Here is a 14007-nt window from a genome sequence, read left to right as displayed (position 1 = left end):
TTGTATATGTTATTAAAATAAACATAAATACAATATTCAAATGTATATTGTTTAAGAATGGTAATTAATAAACTGAATTCCCTATAAACGAATAACAATCAACTAATTAACAAAAAATTAACGCAATAAATATATTTAGCATTGAAAACATTTTAAAAGACATGACATTTGAAAATATTATTTTATTGGGTTTCTACCAAATATAAAATGTATACCCTTAAAAGGGTTAATGATTTCAAAATTCCCTTATTTAGAATAGTTATTTAAATGTCTAACATTAAATAGGTGAATTATATTTCAATATTGTTATTTGGTATTAACTTTAAGATTGAAATCGTTTTATAATGAACGAGTTCGATTATGAATTTAATATTCATTAGTTTAGGTATCCATCATAAACATTTAAATAATCCATTTAAACATAAAAAATAGGTTAGACTTTTTGACCAAGCCTAAACATCTTACATAACATCATTAATATTTCTAAAATAAATAAATAAAAAATAAAAAGCTTCAAATTAGACTAAATATTTTTAATAACTCACTGTGACCTAGATGGAAAATTATGTTTTAAGAAATAATATCTGTTTCATCGAATAACACATTTTGAATAATACCAAAAAAACATTTAAGGATAAATTGTTAATAAGATGTAAAATCGAATTTGCGTGAAAATTCTCATAATTCTGGAGTTTTATTTATATTTTTCTGATCGTTTTGAAAATCATGGGAATTTTTTTCTTTGGACTTTGTTATCAAATATATTATACGAATATATTAAGTTCAAAATATTTTTAAATTTAAATTGAAAATGGTTAAAATAAACGATTTATTTTTTTATTCATAAATCATGTGACGTGTAAGTATTCCTTCGAATTTACAACTCAGTTATAACTTATAATTCATGTTTTAATAATATTAATAATAATAATAAAATACGAGTAAGTACATTTTAAAATACAATATGTGTACACAGTATACCTTACAATAAATAATATATTAAGTATTTAATAAATAATAAGACCATACAGTTTGTTCATCGTTACGATTATGACGTAGTTTTTATATTTTACAGACCCGACTACCCGAGGTAGGTCAAATAAAATTATACACAATATGATTATAATAACCGACCGATTTAGAAAATTATTATCCATGAATCCAAGAAAAAAAATCTAAAATATTTAGTCAGTTTAAAATAATATGAACTTGACATAGATATCAAATAAATTATTAGATACGTATTTCAATATCTATAACTGTAATATAACTATATAATATTATACTCGTAATTATGTTAACTACCAAGGTAAAACATCAGCTAATAACAAAAACTATAGCAGATGCAATAATTTGTATTATTAAATATTTAAATGTTTATAAAATATGTTTCGGTATTGCTGCATCAGCGTGGATAGGCAAAAAATAAACTCTTAGATAGACATTATTTAAAATATCTATCGGGAAAAAAAATTAGTTGTTTAAAATTAAATAGTAAAATCTAAAAATCATAAAAATGCATTTTGAGTTACCGTTATAAAACATTATTATTTTAAAAAAATAAACAAACAGAATATATTTATATAATATAATATATTTACAATTTTTAAGGGGTTAATAAAAGCAATTAAAACCAAAGAAGAACATAAATATGCTATAATCAAATTTTTAAGAAATTGAACAGTAGTCTCATAAGGTAGTCATATTATTAACTATTTGAATTGTTTTACAATTGTAACATCTTTCCAAAAATATGTTTGCAGTTACACATCATCACTAAGAAAACGAACGTACAGCACACGTTAAATAAAATCTAATAGTTATAGACTTACTTAAAATTGTTATGAGATTGAATTCAGAATATAGATTTAACATTCAAATTTCTCTCTTACCAAAATCTTCACTAGCCACTAGGTACCTCATGAACATAATATATTATATTGTAATATTGTATTATTGTTTTCGCCTAATCATACTTAGAATTTAGAAATAATTAATATCTAACATGTATCAATTTTTAATAACTAGAATAGATAAATAGAAAACATAATATTCCTTAATCTTAGATTGGTCACTGGTATATAACCGGTATAAAACTATAAATTTAATCAAAATATTTAATTATCTAAAAATATAGATCACAGTATTTTATTTAATATATTATTACTTTGAGTTTTTTTTGTGTATCCACAATAGTATAATACTGAAGTTACTAGTTATTCCTCAACAAATGACAAAATAATAAAATATAGTAGGTATCGTCTAAAATCGTAAATCAGATTTTTCACAAAGAAAAATAAAATTATTTTAATCATTACAAGAATTAATACAATATAGACTATTAAATAGTAATAACTAATAACTAATAGCCATCAAGTGTTGCCATATCAACAATAAATTAAAAAAGTATTCAGACAAATTTAAATATAACATGATTTTCTAAGAGATATTGTACGATTTGTGCAACCCACACACGTCTGTAAAAATATTTAACGGTTCGATAAAACTATTAATTAAATATACTTAAAGTTCGGTTTCATGTAATCCGGTAAAAATGATATAATTATATAATTTGTATATTAATTAAGTATTAAATAGTATAATATTTGTTATACAATTAAAACTCCGATAGTTCGATACTTTGATACATTAAGATATAGAATACGCTTAAAAACGTGTTCGATAATAACCAGTCAATACGCACGTCGCACACAGGTCATTCGAATCGATACAAATATTCTAAAAAAAATTACCTACCTATTTATTACGTATTTGTTTTTCAAAAAAAAACCGTCTCTATATATAATATTATAATATTCTTCTTTTTTTTCAATTAAAGAAAATATTTACAATTCATACATAATTATAAATATAAATAAAACTATAGTAGAAATGACAGAATATTAAATTTGTAAGTTTGTGACATGCATGCACAGTTGTCTTGAGGAAAATGGTCGAATTACTATCCAGTAACACCATTTAACCGGAAAAAACAGTAACCCAGAACTACGTCTAGATACTCAACGTATTATAGCTACCTAAATACCTAAGTATTTCAATAATGATTGTAAATAAAATAATTTCATTACATAAAAATGAAGTATGTTATGTATATATATTCAAATACATTATTTCCATCTCTATAGTCTTTACACATAGGTAATGTACATACAAGTTGACATACTTACTAAGCAAAACATTTTTATTCATCAATATTCAACTTGAAAAATGTACACAAAATCAACAAGGCATCAATATAGGCAAAATATATGACATGATAGTTGATAATATTACATGTAAATATGTATACACTAAGAAATTTTTTCCAAGGCGATAGTATACATTTACTTATGATTTTATGAGTTATGTTTAATTTACCTGAAATAAAGTATAGGATAAATATAGTTTGAATACAATATATATCCTGGTTGTAAATGAGTACTGTATAAGTATGTTTATTCAAAATACTTAAAATGAAAATAAAACAATTTTTTTTAGAATTTGTATTTTATAAAACTTATCTATTTTTGATAGAAAACATTGTATTTTGTACATAATCTACATAACACAAAAATAGTGTTTTATAATTTTTCAAGCGTTTTACCAATAAATTTAATTTATTTTCTCTTTTCCTTTTTAATTTTTACAATCAATATTATTTTAATTTTTGAAGATTATTAACAACTAAATCAAAAAAAACAAATAAATATACAAAACGGATTATAATTTATTTGTTTTACTATTATATTAAAGAGCCATATGTTGGATAGAATTTATTGATTCATATAACTATATTAACATATTTAGAAAGTAAAAAATAAACTTAAAAGTTAGCTGGTTGGTTTTATATTTTAAAATATATTTTGAATAAAATATTATACATAATTTTGAGACAGCAAAGTTATATGTGACATCACCAATATAGATTCTTGAAGATATGAAGTCATTCAATACATAAAATAAAAATTTTTGTTAATAGTCAATTCTATGAATTAGCTTTATAGATATGATTTTTAAGAAGCTAAAACTTTTTGATATCATAGCTATAACACAAATATACTGGAAAAAAAATTGGAAAATAAAATTGATTGGTCATTGCTTAAGATATACTCAACTAAATTGTAAATAGCCATTTAAAATCTGTTAGAGAAAATCAAGTAATATTGTAGTATCTAGAATCTACAATAGGATAAAATATAGTAATTAATTAATTACTTTAAAATTATTACCTTCAATTTATATTAACCCAGCTATTGAATTATTGATATGCATTTTATACTTTTAACATTTTGAAAAAAGGAATCAATGACACTAAGACAGATTACAATTCCGATAACCAAAACATCTTTTATACAAAAAATTATCATAACCACACTTGTCTTGGGAAACCTTTGACTTTATATAATCCTAGTCAGGTCCTGTGTGTAATGCATACTCTTCATATCATATATATGTTTTTCATCTGAGACTTAAGCTTAAGCATACCTACATAATTCATTATCGACATACCTTATTCGTGATGGTCTCTGAACAATAATCTGGTGGTGGAAATTCTCTTAATGGGTGCGTCATGGTTATTATGTTTCAACAAAGTGGTCTCACAAATATATCCATTGATCTTTCACGGTTCACACTGTAGGACTTTACTTATTACATTTGACAGGAATGAGGAGAGATTTAACAAATAAACAACACTAGAAGCTGACATTGTTTAAAGTTGACGTTTCATCATCGTTATATTCGTTATTCATTAATCATAACTAACTTCTAATACTCAATGCTGTATTATTGATATTAGTCGCTGGCTACAATATTTTCACATAGCCTACGTTATCTTACATTTCTTCATACCTGATAGCGTTATCGGTGTTATCATATAAATATAAACAATAATATTTTATTTACATTTTTCATTAAATGATAATTTATTATCATAAACCATAATACCATTGAATATAATAATATAGTAAACTTTACTATACTGAATATAATGAATACAATAATTTATTATACAACGGACAGATAATATAATATTATTATGTCTTATTGTCTTGTTATGTGCTAATAGTAATGCAGTAATGCAGTATTATTTATTTGATTAACTGATTACATGCCATATTGCCATGTGAATCTATTAATGAATTTATTATTTCAGTAATTTAAATTCGGTTTTTAAATCATTTTTAGCGGATACAGTTATTTATGAATTAAACTTCAAAATTGAATTTAATCTTAACTTAAGAGTAGAGGTAATCAAACAGTAAAATTTAACTACATGAAATAAAAAAATAGTCCATTATACATGGACACATTGGTATCAATAGTATCCCCGTAAAACCATCTCTAAATCATAAATTATAACTTATATTAGATACCTATACATAATTTGATAGTTAGGTTCAGGTAAGGGGTTAATCTTAGTCCCCATGTGCTCTATTTAACTGTGGTGGTAAAACTAGTAACTTCCATCATTACTTACATTTTATATCATACAAAAAACAAAAATTTAAAAAATCTAAAAATGTGTTTGCTGAAGATTTGACTAACAATTATGCAATCAATTTAACTAATTTAACTAATTAGGCAACTAATTTAAAATTAGTAATTGTCTCAATTTTTGAATATTACTCAAAACAAAATATTTTGTTTAAACCAAAACAAAGAATTCCAATTTAAATTTATAATAAAAATAAATGTATATTTGTCGAAAGGGTGACTAAGACTAACCTGATGATATTTTATTAATATTTACTCATTTTCATTCAAAATTTATGGCCATAGTCCAAATCAACTATCAGTATTAAATTACTATTTATAAATAATTAATTAGGTACATTTTAAGTATAATGCATATTATATTTTGTAATTTATGAGCGCAGAAGTCCACAGACATCCTAACCTTTTTATAAGTTATAAGTTTAAAAAAAGAAACTAGACAGTTATTATAAGTAATTAACAGTTTATTAACCATCGAGAAATGTGATAAAACGTAATATGTATAATATTTTCTCACAAGGCGTTTTATATAGGCAACCGATAACTTTCCTTGTAATATAATTTATATTACAGCTCGGGCTGTCGGCTGTGAGGCTATAAACTATATTCATTTTATATTCAATAGGACTAGTAGGTTCTATATAATTAATGATTGTGATCAGTTATTTTCTAAGGAAGGTTGGCTAAGAAATAGGACTTGTTAGTGTTGCAGGCCTTCATCCATAAACCTTCCGGCTAATCCTAGGATAATAAAGATTTTCTATAAGTTCTTTGAAAAGATCCTTACACTTAAAAAGAGATAAGAGAGGACAAATGGATAAGCAACCTTGTAGTTTTGTGGCGAACTCCGACAACGTTGACTCCCTAGACTCTAGGGCTAAGAGGCTAGAATGCAAAATCAAGAGCGTGGGTGCGGGCTTACCTTGTGAAAAAGTTGCATGTGAAATTTTGGGTGGTGGATGCTGGGTACCGCGAAAAAATAATCCCATATGAGATTTTGAAAGGTTTTAAATTTAAATGATAATAATTGTATAATATTCAAAACTAAAATGTATATTCTAATAAATACGCGTATATGGATATTTTATAATATATTTTAAATTTTAAGTGAATTATGAGCATTTTCAAATATTTAATATTTTTTATACTCATAAGTCATAACTCACCTAAAAATTAAAATATCGTAAAAAACCAACGAGAAAACACAGATTATGTTCTTACTTAAAAGTTCGATAACAGGTCAATTCACTCTAATATCAATATAGGTATTAATATATATTTTTTTTATGCATTATAATTGACATTTAATATTACTAATATTATATAAGTTTTTTTATTTATATATTATTGACCGTAATTGAAAAAATTGACTAATTGTTTAAAATTATTATATTATTTATTTATTTTTTATTTATATATTATTGATATTTCAAACTAATTTACTTAATAAAATGGGCAGATTAGGAAGTCAATAATTTAACAATATAAGTATAAATATAGGACTTATAGATATTAAGATATATTAGGTACCATATCTTAAGAGGACGTCGCACCCACAATATACCTAATGTATTTTTAGTTTTGATATTAGAGTGAATTGACCTATTATCAAACTTTTAGGTAAGAACATAATCTGTGTTTTCTCGTTAATTTTTTACGATATTTTTAATTTTTAGGTGAGTTATGAGTAAAAAATATTGAATATTAGAAAATACTTATAATTCATTTAAAAATTAAAATATTACACTTACACGTATTTATTAGAATATACATTTTAGTTTTGAATATTATACAATTATTATCATTTAAAATCTCACATGGGGTTATTTTTTCTGGAGTTATTTATTAGGCAAATCGGATGCTGGTAGGTTGGAGAAAACATCGTAAAAGAAACTAATATTAAAGCAGTAAAATATATTTTCAAGTATTTTTTTTTCATTAATAAAAACTTTATTATATGTATAATATAAATATATATATATATATAATATCGACAAAATATAACATATTATTAAAAGTTTATGAATAGTATATAAAGCTATATTATTGAAAAAATTATCATGTTCATAAAATGTTAATATAAATATCTGTTAAAAATATAAATTACTTTTTAGAAACCATTATCTTTTGAATCAGATAGAATCATTATTACTGCTTCAAAAAGGCAGATACAAAAAAAAATTACACATTACATGCATCATATTCAACACTGTAAGACAAAATACATTCATTGTTCCGCTAAAAATCTAAAATAATGGCAATTTTTTCAAACACTTTAATATTTAGTACTTTAAATCGCAGATTTTTACAATTTAAAAGTTAAAATGAGTACAAAGTAAATTTATTTATTCCAAAAAATTTTGTAACTTTGTTTGAATAACCCTAGTTCTAGCATTAACAATAATAATAATAATTTATATTGGTGGTTAAAAACGTAAAACTATTAAAAGCTTATAAAGTATTGATTAGGAATTTATGTTTATTTGTTAAATTATTAATAATGATAAAGCCTTTAGTGGTATTAAGTAATTATTGAATTTTGCATTGATGTGTAATTAGTAATTACAGTAGAATACAATTGCTATGAAATCATGTTATGCTATTGAAAGCAAGATTTTACTTCATTAGGTATTTATATAAAATTAGATCGAATTGACTTATGATGAGATTTAAAAATAAGAATATTATGCGGTAACCCGTTAAGGCTTTAAGTAGGTACTGAACATTATAGAATCACAGATATAAAATAAAAACTACGTGTAGTCTGTTGAGTGTTGACTGATTGAATGTGTGATGTAAAAAATGCAGTAAAATGTCAATAGATGTGAATTAATGTGAATAAATTGATCAATTTACTAAATTTGTATAGCAACATCTGTGTTTTATAAGAAAATAATCAAAGCAATATAATACAAATGCAAAATTACAATTATGAATTAATACTATAAAAATAATACACTATCACTTTGTATAAATTCATAATTCATTATTCCACTTAAAAAATTCTATAGACCATGATCAAAAATAAACATTGAATATTTATTTCAAAAATTTAAAATAATAGCTATTATTAATTTTTAAATTACGCACAAATAATACAGCTCACTTTCTACGTAAATGCCCGACGCATTACTAGTGGGCAGTGGCACATTTTTCAACATTGTGGCGCGGTTAGATTGGTATCCTTATCTCTAAACTTTATGGTTCTATGGCGGTAATGCGGTATTAAAAAGTTATCCCACGAGCAGCTGCAAGCATTCGAGTTCGAGAATCATGAATGACTAACCGTTTCTTTTTTATACTTTGTATTTTGTTGGTTGGATGTTGGATTATTATTAAGTGATATATTAAATATTTATTGAAAAACTTTAGCATTAATTTTTTCCGTTTGTATCAGCCTGTTGTGTCTTACAAACATGAATTATCAAGAAAATCAATTGTCAGACATGTTAGAAGTTTACATATGTACAAAATTGTCAGAACCGGAGATAAACACGAGGAGATACAGAAAAGGTATGACCATTAATGATCTAAAAAATAAATTGGAAATGATCACTGGACGATCGGCCGGTACTATGATACTATCAGCTTACGATAAAGATAAGTTAATAGCCAAATTGGATGATGATGATTCACAATTGGGATCATATCCAGTTGAAAATGGTATGTTTTTATTGGTTGACGATCCAGCATTTGAGGCATCTGATCAGGATTCTGTTGATGGCTACAAAATGACCGACGAAGAATATAATGCCAAACAAGTATGTATTTCAGCTTATATTAGTACTGTGTAACTGTGTCTTATGTATAATTTAATTTAAACATAACATTTTTTTAGGAAACATTGAAAAGCTTTTTAAAGAATAATAAGCTGGGTAAATACAATCCCGAATATCTTAAACAACAAGAACAAGAAAACTTGGAAAAAGAACAACAAGAAAATATTGAAAAAGAACAAATCGACAAAATGGAAATTGGACAGAGATGTTGTATTCGACTACCGAACAAACCTGCTCAACATGGCACAGTTATGTACAAAGGACGATTAGATGACAAAAGTGGCTACTGGGTTGGAGTCAAATATGATGAACCGTATGGCAAGCACAATGGAACTTTAAATGGAAAACAATATTTTGAAACACCTCCTAAATATGGATCTTTTGTTACTCCTTCAGCAGTTGAAATTGGTGATTTTCCAGTGCTTGACGATGAACTTTAATCATTTTAAACATTCCTTATTTCTATGTATTACTATTGTTGTCATCATTATTAGCTAACATCGATAAATTAGTATTAATTATGCAATATTTTAATATATACTATATTTTTTACACTTTTTTTATCATATTAATATTATTTAACAACATTAGAGGTGATTTAGATTCATATTTTTTTTTAAAATCTTAATCACTTATTATAACTTTTTTAAGAAATGTCCATGAATATTTCTAGCATTGCTTGTGATAAATAAATAATATTTAAATTAATACTGTGATATTCATACTTATTGGTAATATAAACATTAGTTGATAAATATTTTATTAATTAATTTTAAAAATGGGTATATGTTTAAACTAATTCCTAATTACTTAGAAAATCATTAATAATGTTAATGCATTATCATTTAATGTATTAATAACAAAAACAAACTATATTATGTCTTGCATATAATGTACATGAATTTATATATTTTCATAAGTCACCTTACTTTCAAGATATTTTGAATCTTAATATATTAAGGTTTTAAATACAGATTGGAAATTTTTGACTTAGTGTTTAAAACAAAAAACTAAGACTGTGGCAATAGTATATATTTTATTTAAATCCTAGGATTACAAAAGGTATCACATTTTCAGAAATATTTATGGATTTAATTAAAATAAAATTTATCTGATTTGTATTATAATTTATAAGTTGTATGTTACTAGTGTTACTACTCATTGTAGAATATAGATTTAAAATAACATTGAAATTTATTGATAAATGTTTTGAAAATGATGAAAAGTTTGGTACTTTTTTTGACTTGATTTTATATTTAGTAGGGTGCTAAAGTAATTTTTGTCATCTCAGTAATTTCAAATATAAAATTTGTAACTACTTTTACGTATTACTATATTTTATATTTTTTACTTTGAGGTGACAGCTACACAGGTATTAATTACGGACAAAAGCTAATTATATACTTCAAAAAATGTATTCAACACATGCACTATTTCATAATATAAGACACAAAACATGGACATTTTTTAAGGAGAGATCCTGTTTTTTTAACATTATTAGGTTTTGGAGGTAAAAGAGATTACCATTTCTATGCAAGTTTATTTTGATTATATTAATGTTTTTTTATTTTTAATACAACTTTTAAGTTCCTAATCCTTATTACAAATTAAATCATAATTGTTTTTATTAATATAAAAAAAACTGAATATGTGGTGTAATATACTAATATGTATCATTATGTGAATGTTAGAGAAAAGTACCTGATGTCCCTCTAAAGTCTAGAGTTTTTATGTAGCCGTGTGCCAATCGTACTATTATGATATATTATTATTTATTATCTATATCTGTGATTCGTGGTTCCGTAGAATTCGTTGTTATCGTTTCTATTGGCGACAATGGTTCTGATAAGTCGTCGTTATCAATCATGCTGTATTATTTTTTGATAATTTGTAAATTACTAAACCGATACTCGATGTATAGTAATTTCAATGACCATTGCCGGAAATTTCTGAGTTGGGAACTTAGGACATAACAGTTGATAGTTATATAGTACGTATTTCGTTTCGAAGCTTAAAATAAACATGAGTTTCATGGTTTCCAAGTGTTTTTGCAACGTTATACGAACCTTGTCTCGCTCTAATTACACGAGTGCCATAAGCTTAAAAAATCTACATCCAAATAGTTCGTTGAAAATTACCACACCATCACCTGAACAGGTTCGTATCTACTAGCATTAATTAAATATATAATCAATAAGTAATAACTAATAGCTAACATCCTATAACAGCAGTGAGAGCAGCATGCTGAAACTCACTTAAGTATTTATATTATATTTGTGTGACCCAAACAATTTCATCACTGAATGGTTTTATTTTCTTTGCCAGTTGTCAGTTGATGATAAAATTTTCACGGGATATATACCAATTGAAGAACTGGATATCACATATAGCACTTCTAGTGGTCCAGGTGGTCAGAATGTTAACAAGGTCAATACCAAAGTTGATTTGAGATTCAAGGTGGAATCGGCTAAATGGCTCAATGAAGAAGTCCGACGGAAACTTATCGATATTGTAAGTTAGTGAAAAGAAAATAGTGTGGTATTAACAGGGAAAAATATTCACTACAATTATGATACACATTAGTTTTTGTAATTTCTTTTTTTAGCACCAAAATAAACTGACTAAAGAGGGATATTTGGTAATTCGGTCAGAAAAGACACGGTCACAACAACTGAATCTTGCAGATGCCATGGAACGATTACGTTCTCTCGTATGGAAAGCTACTGAACCTGAGCCAAAGCAATCTGAAGAAACCATTGAAAAAATAAGACGCAGGTACCAATATATTATTTACTTAAAATACATAAAATTGAATAGTTAGAATTTGAGTTAATAATTATTTTAATATTAGGATTGAGAAAGCAAATCGCACAAGATTGATAGAAAAGAAAATGAAATCCTTGACCAAGAGCAATCGTCAAGCACCAACAGTGTTCTAAGTACATGTATAATACGTTGCATAGCGTGCATTATTGATTGATTCAGCAAGGGAACAAAATTATTATTCACTTTGCTGTAACATTTTTATCTTATATTAATATTTAATACAAAATGTTATTTGTAAATAAAATTGAAGTAGTTATTCATTCTATTACAAAGGTTGCTTCTAGTATCTAATATAATCAATTTTAATAATTCAGTCATAAAAAAGTCACTACTATAAATCAAGTTCGAGTATACCTTAATGTATAACATTTGAATTCTATGTGATAAATCATTGAATATAATGAAACTAATCCTACTGTTATTAACTTAAAATGAATGCTGTATTTGGAAATATTTGTTGCGTACTATAATTAATCATGATTTACATTATAGCAATAAGTTTTATGTCTTTTCAAATGCTGTATCCATTTAATAACCACTCATTAGGAATTACCTCATAATGCATTTTCAAACCTTAGTTTATAAAATTAAGAATTTTTCATTGTCTAATAAAAATAGTATGTATTCTTAATTATTTAAGTTATAACACAATTCAATAAATTCATATTTCCATTAATATTGTTTTATTACTTTTATTGTAATAAATCATAATTAAGTGTTATCACTAAAACTTTCAAAACATGTGCTTAAAAATCAAAAATTAACCATAAAAAAATATGCAAATTCGGAAAAATACTTACTCTACTAATGATCATTATTCTACCATTTTGATACAATAACGCTTGATACATATTTTGTATTATGATGTTTTTTATTTCTTCTCTATTACAAATATAATATAATACGATAGATTAGGTATGGATAAAAGGAAAGTAATTCAAATGAAATATAATTTACACAGTTATTGTCTGGCTTCAGTCAACAAATACATCTTTATATTTATTTCAGCTAGTGCTAAAAATAATTACATAATACAGAATAAATTATTTTATCAACTAGTACAACACAACGGTTGATTTTACATGTTTAAAGTGTAACCATTTGCACTTTTTGGACTATTAGTATACAATTTTTCAACCTAAATAAAAGAGGATGTTACAGGTTGAAAAAAATTTTGCCTAACATAACTAATTAAAAATATAGTAAATTTACAAAATTTGGTTGAATACTAACTCAGTCTCGTCAAAATATTTTTTTTTTATAAATATATCGAACCTCGGGGCTCCATCGCTTAATAAACAACATTCATAACTAAAAGACATGTTTTATTTTTCTCTTACGCTAACAGAAAAAGTATCCATATGCGTATGAGAAACATTAACACAGAAATACTTATTTTGCAACTATTACGGCAAGGTAATGCGCAACATGATAATAAATAAATAAAAATGTATGTACAATATAGGTACGTATAACGCATTCTAAAATCGGTCACTTGGAGTGAGCAGTATAGAAGATATTATATAAAAAAAAAAAAAAACAATTTCAAAACAAAATAATTGAGTTTGATATTAACTTAAAGCAAACTAAAAGGATAATTGGTTTTAAAACAATCTGCTTGTTCAGTTTTCATTCTTATATATCGTAAACAATAACAATATTGTATTATATTTTTTAAAGTAATATTGATCGAATAGTATTTTTGATCTTTAAAGCAATGAAAACCGGACAAACTTAACAAAAAAAAAATGAGAAAATTTGGTAAGAGAATTAATTGGTAAAAGGAAAAATAAACTTAATCATCATAAAATTAATAGTAAAAACTTATCTAAAAAACAAAAATTAATAAAAATAATAAAGATATAAATAATCGCACCAATAATTTTTTTTTTTTTTTTGGTCGAGA

General features: G+C 24.7%; 3 protein-coding genes across 4 annotated transcripts in view; 2 read left to right on the top strand and 1 right to left on the bottom strand.

Annotated features, from left to right (window-relative positions):
- The window catches only part of LOC113553029 (inositol-trisphosphate 3-kinase homolog), a 74482-nt gene extending 69686 nt beyond the window's left edge, over nt 1–4796 (bottom strand). The window contains exon 1 of one of the 2 annotated variants that reach the window (XM_026956140.1): nt 4510–4796. Coding sequence is in view for 1 of the 2 variants with exons in the window: in XM_026956142.1 (XP_026811943.1) it covers nt 4510–4572 (63 nt within the window). In the remaining variant the exon portion in view is untranslated. The remainder of the gene's footprint in view (nt 1–4509) is intronic. The other variant, XM_026956142.1, reaches the window with a different exon arrangement.
- A 3943-nt stretch (nt 4797–8739) lies between these two features.
- On the top strand, nt 8740–9838 carry LOC113553566 (tubulin-folding cofactor B). Its single transcript, XM_026956952.1, has 2 exons — nt 8740–9257; nt 9335–9838. Exons 1-2 carry the CDS (start codon nt 8913–8915, stop codon nt 9713–9715), a joined length of 726 nt encoding a protein of 241 aa, XP_026812753.1. The 5' UTR covers nt 8740–8912; the 3' UTR covers nt 9716–9838.
- Nucleotides 9839–11163: 1325 nt separating this feature from the next.
- LOC113553877 (peptidyl-tRNA hydrolase ICT1, mitochondrial) lies at nt 11164–12692 on the top strand. Its single transcript, XM_026957433.1, has 4 exons — nt 11164–11432; nt 11601–11786; nt 11881–12050; nt 12127–12692. The coding sequence occupies exons 1-4, from the start codon at nt 11298–11300 to the stop codon at nt 12212–12214; spliced, it is 579 nt and encodes a 192-aa protein (XP_026813234.1). The 5' UTR covers nt 11164–11297; the 3' UTR covers nt 12215–12692.
- The last annotated feature ends 1315 nt before the right edge of the window (nt 12693–14007 follow it).

The sequence above is a fragment of the Rhopalosiphum maidis genome, chromosome 2 (genome assembly GCF_003676215.2).
Source record: "Rhopalosiphum maidis isolate BTI-1 chromosome 2, ASM367621v3, whole genome shotgun sequence".
NCBI classification, from domain to species: Eukaryota; Metazoa; Arthropoda; class Insecta; order Hemiptera; family Aphididae; genus Rhopalosiphum; species Rhopalosiphum maidis.
The sequence above is the reverse complement of the archived record's forward strand: the minus strand, read 5'-3'. Positions and strand labels throughout refer to the sequence as shown.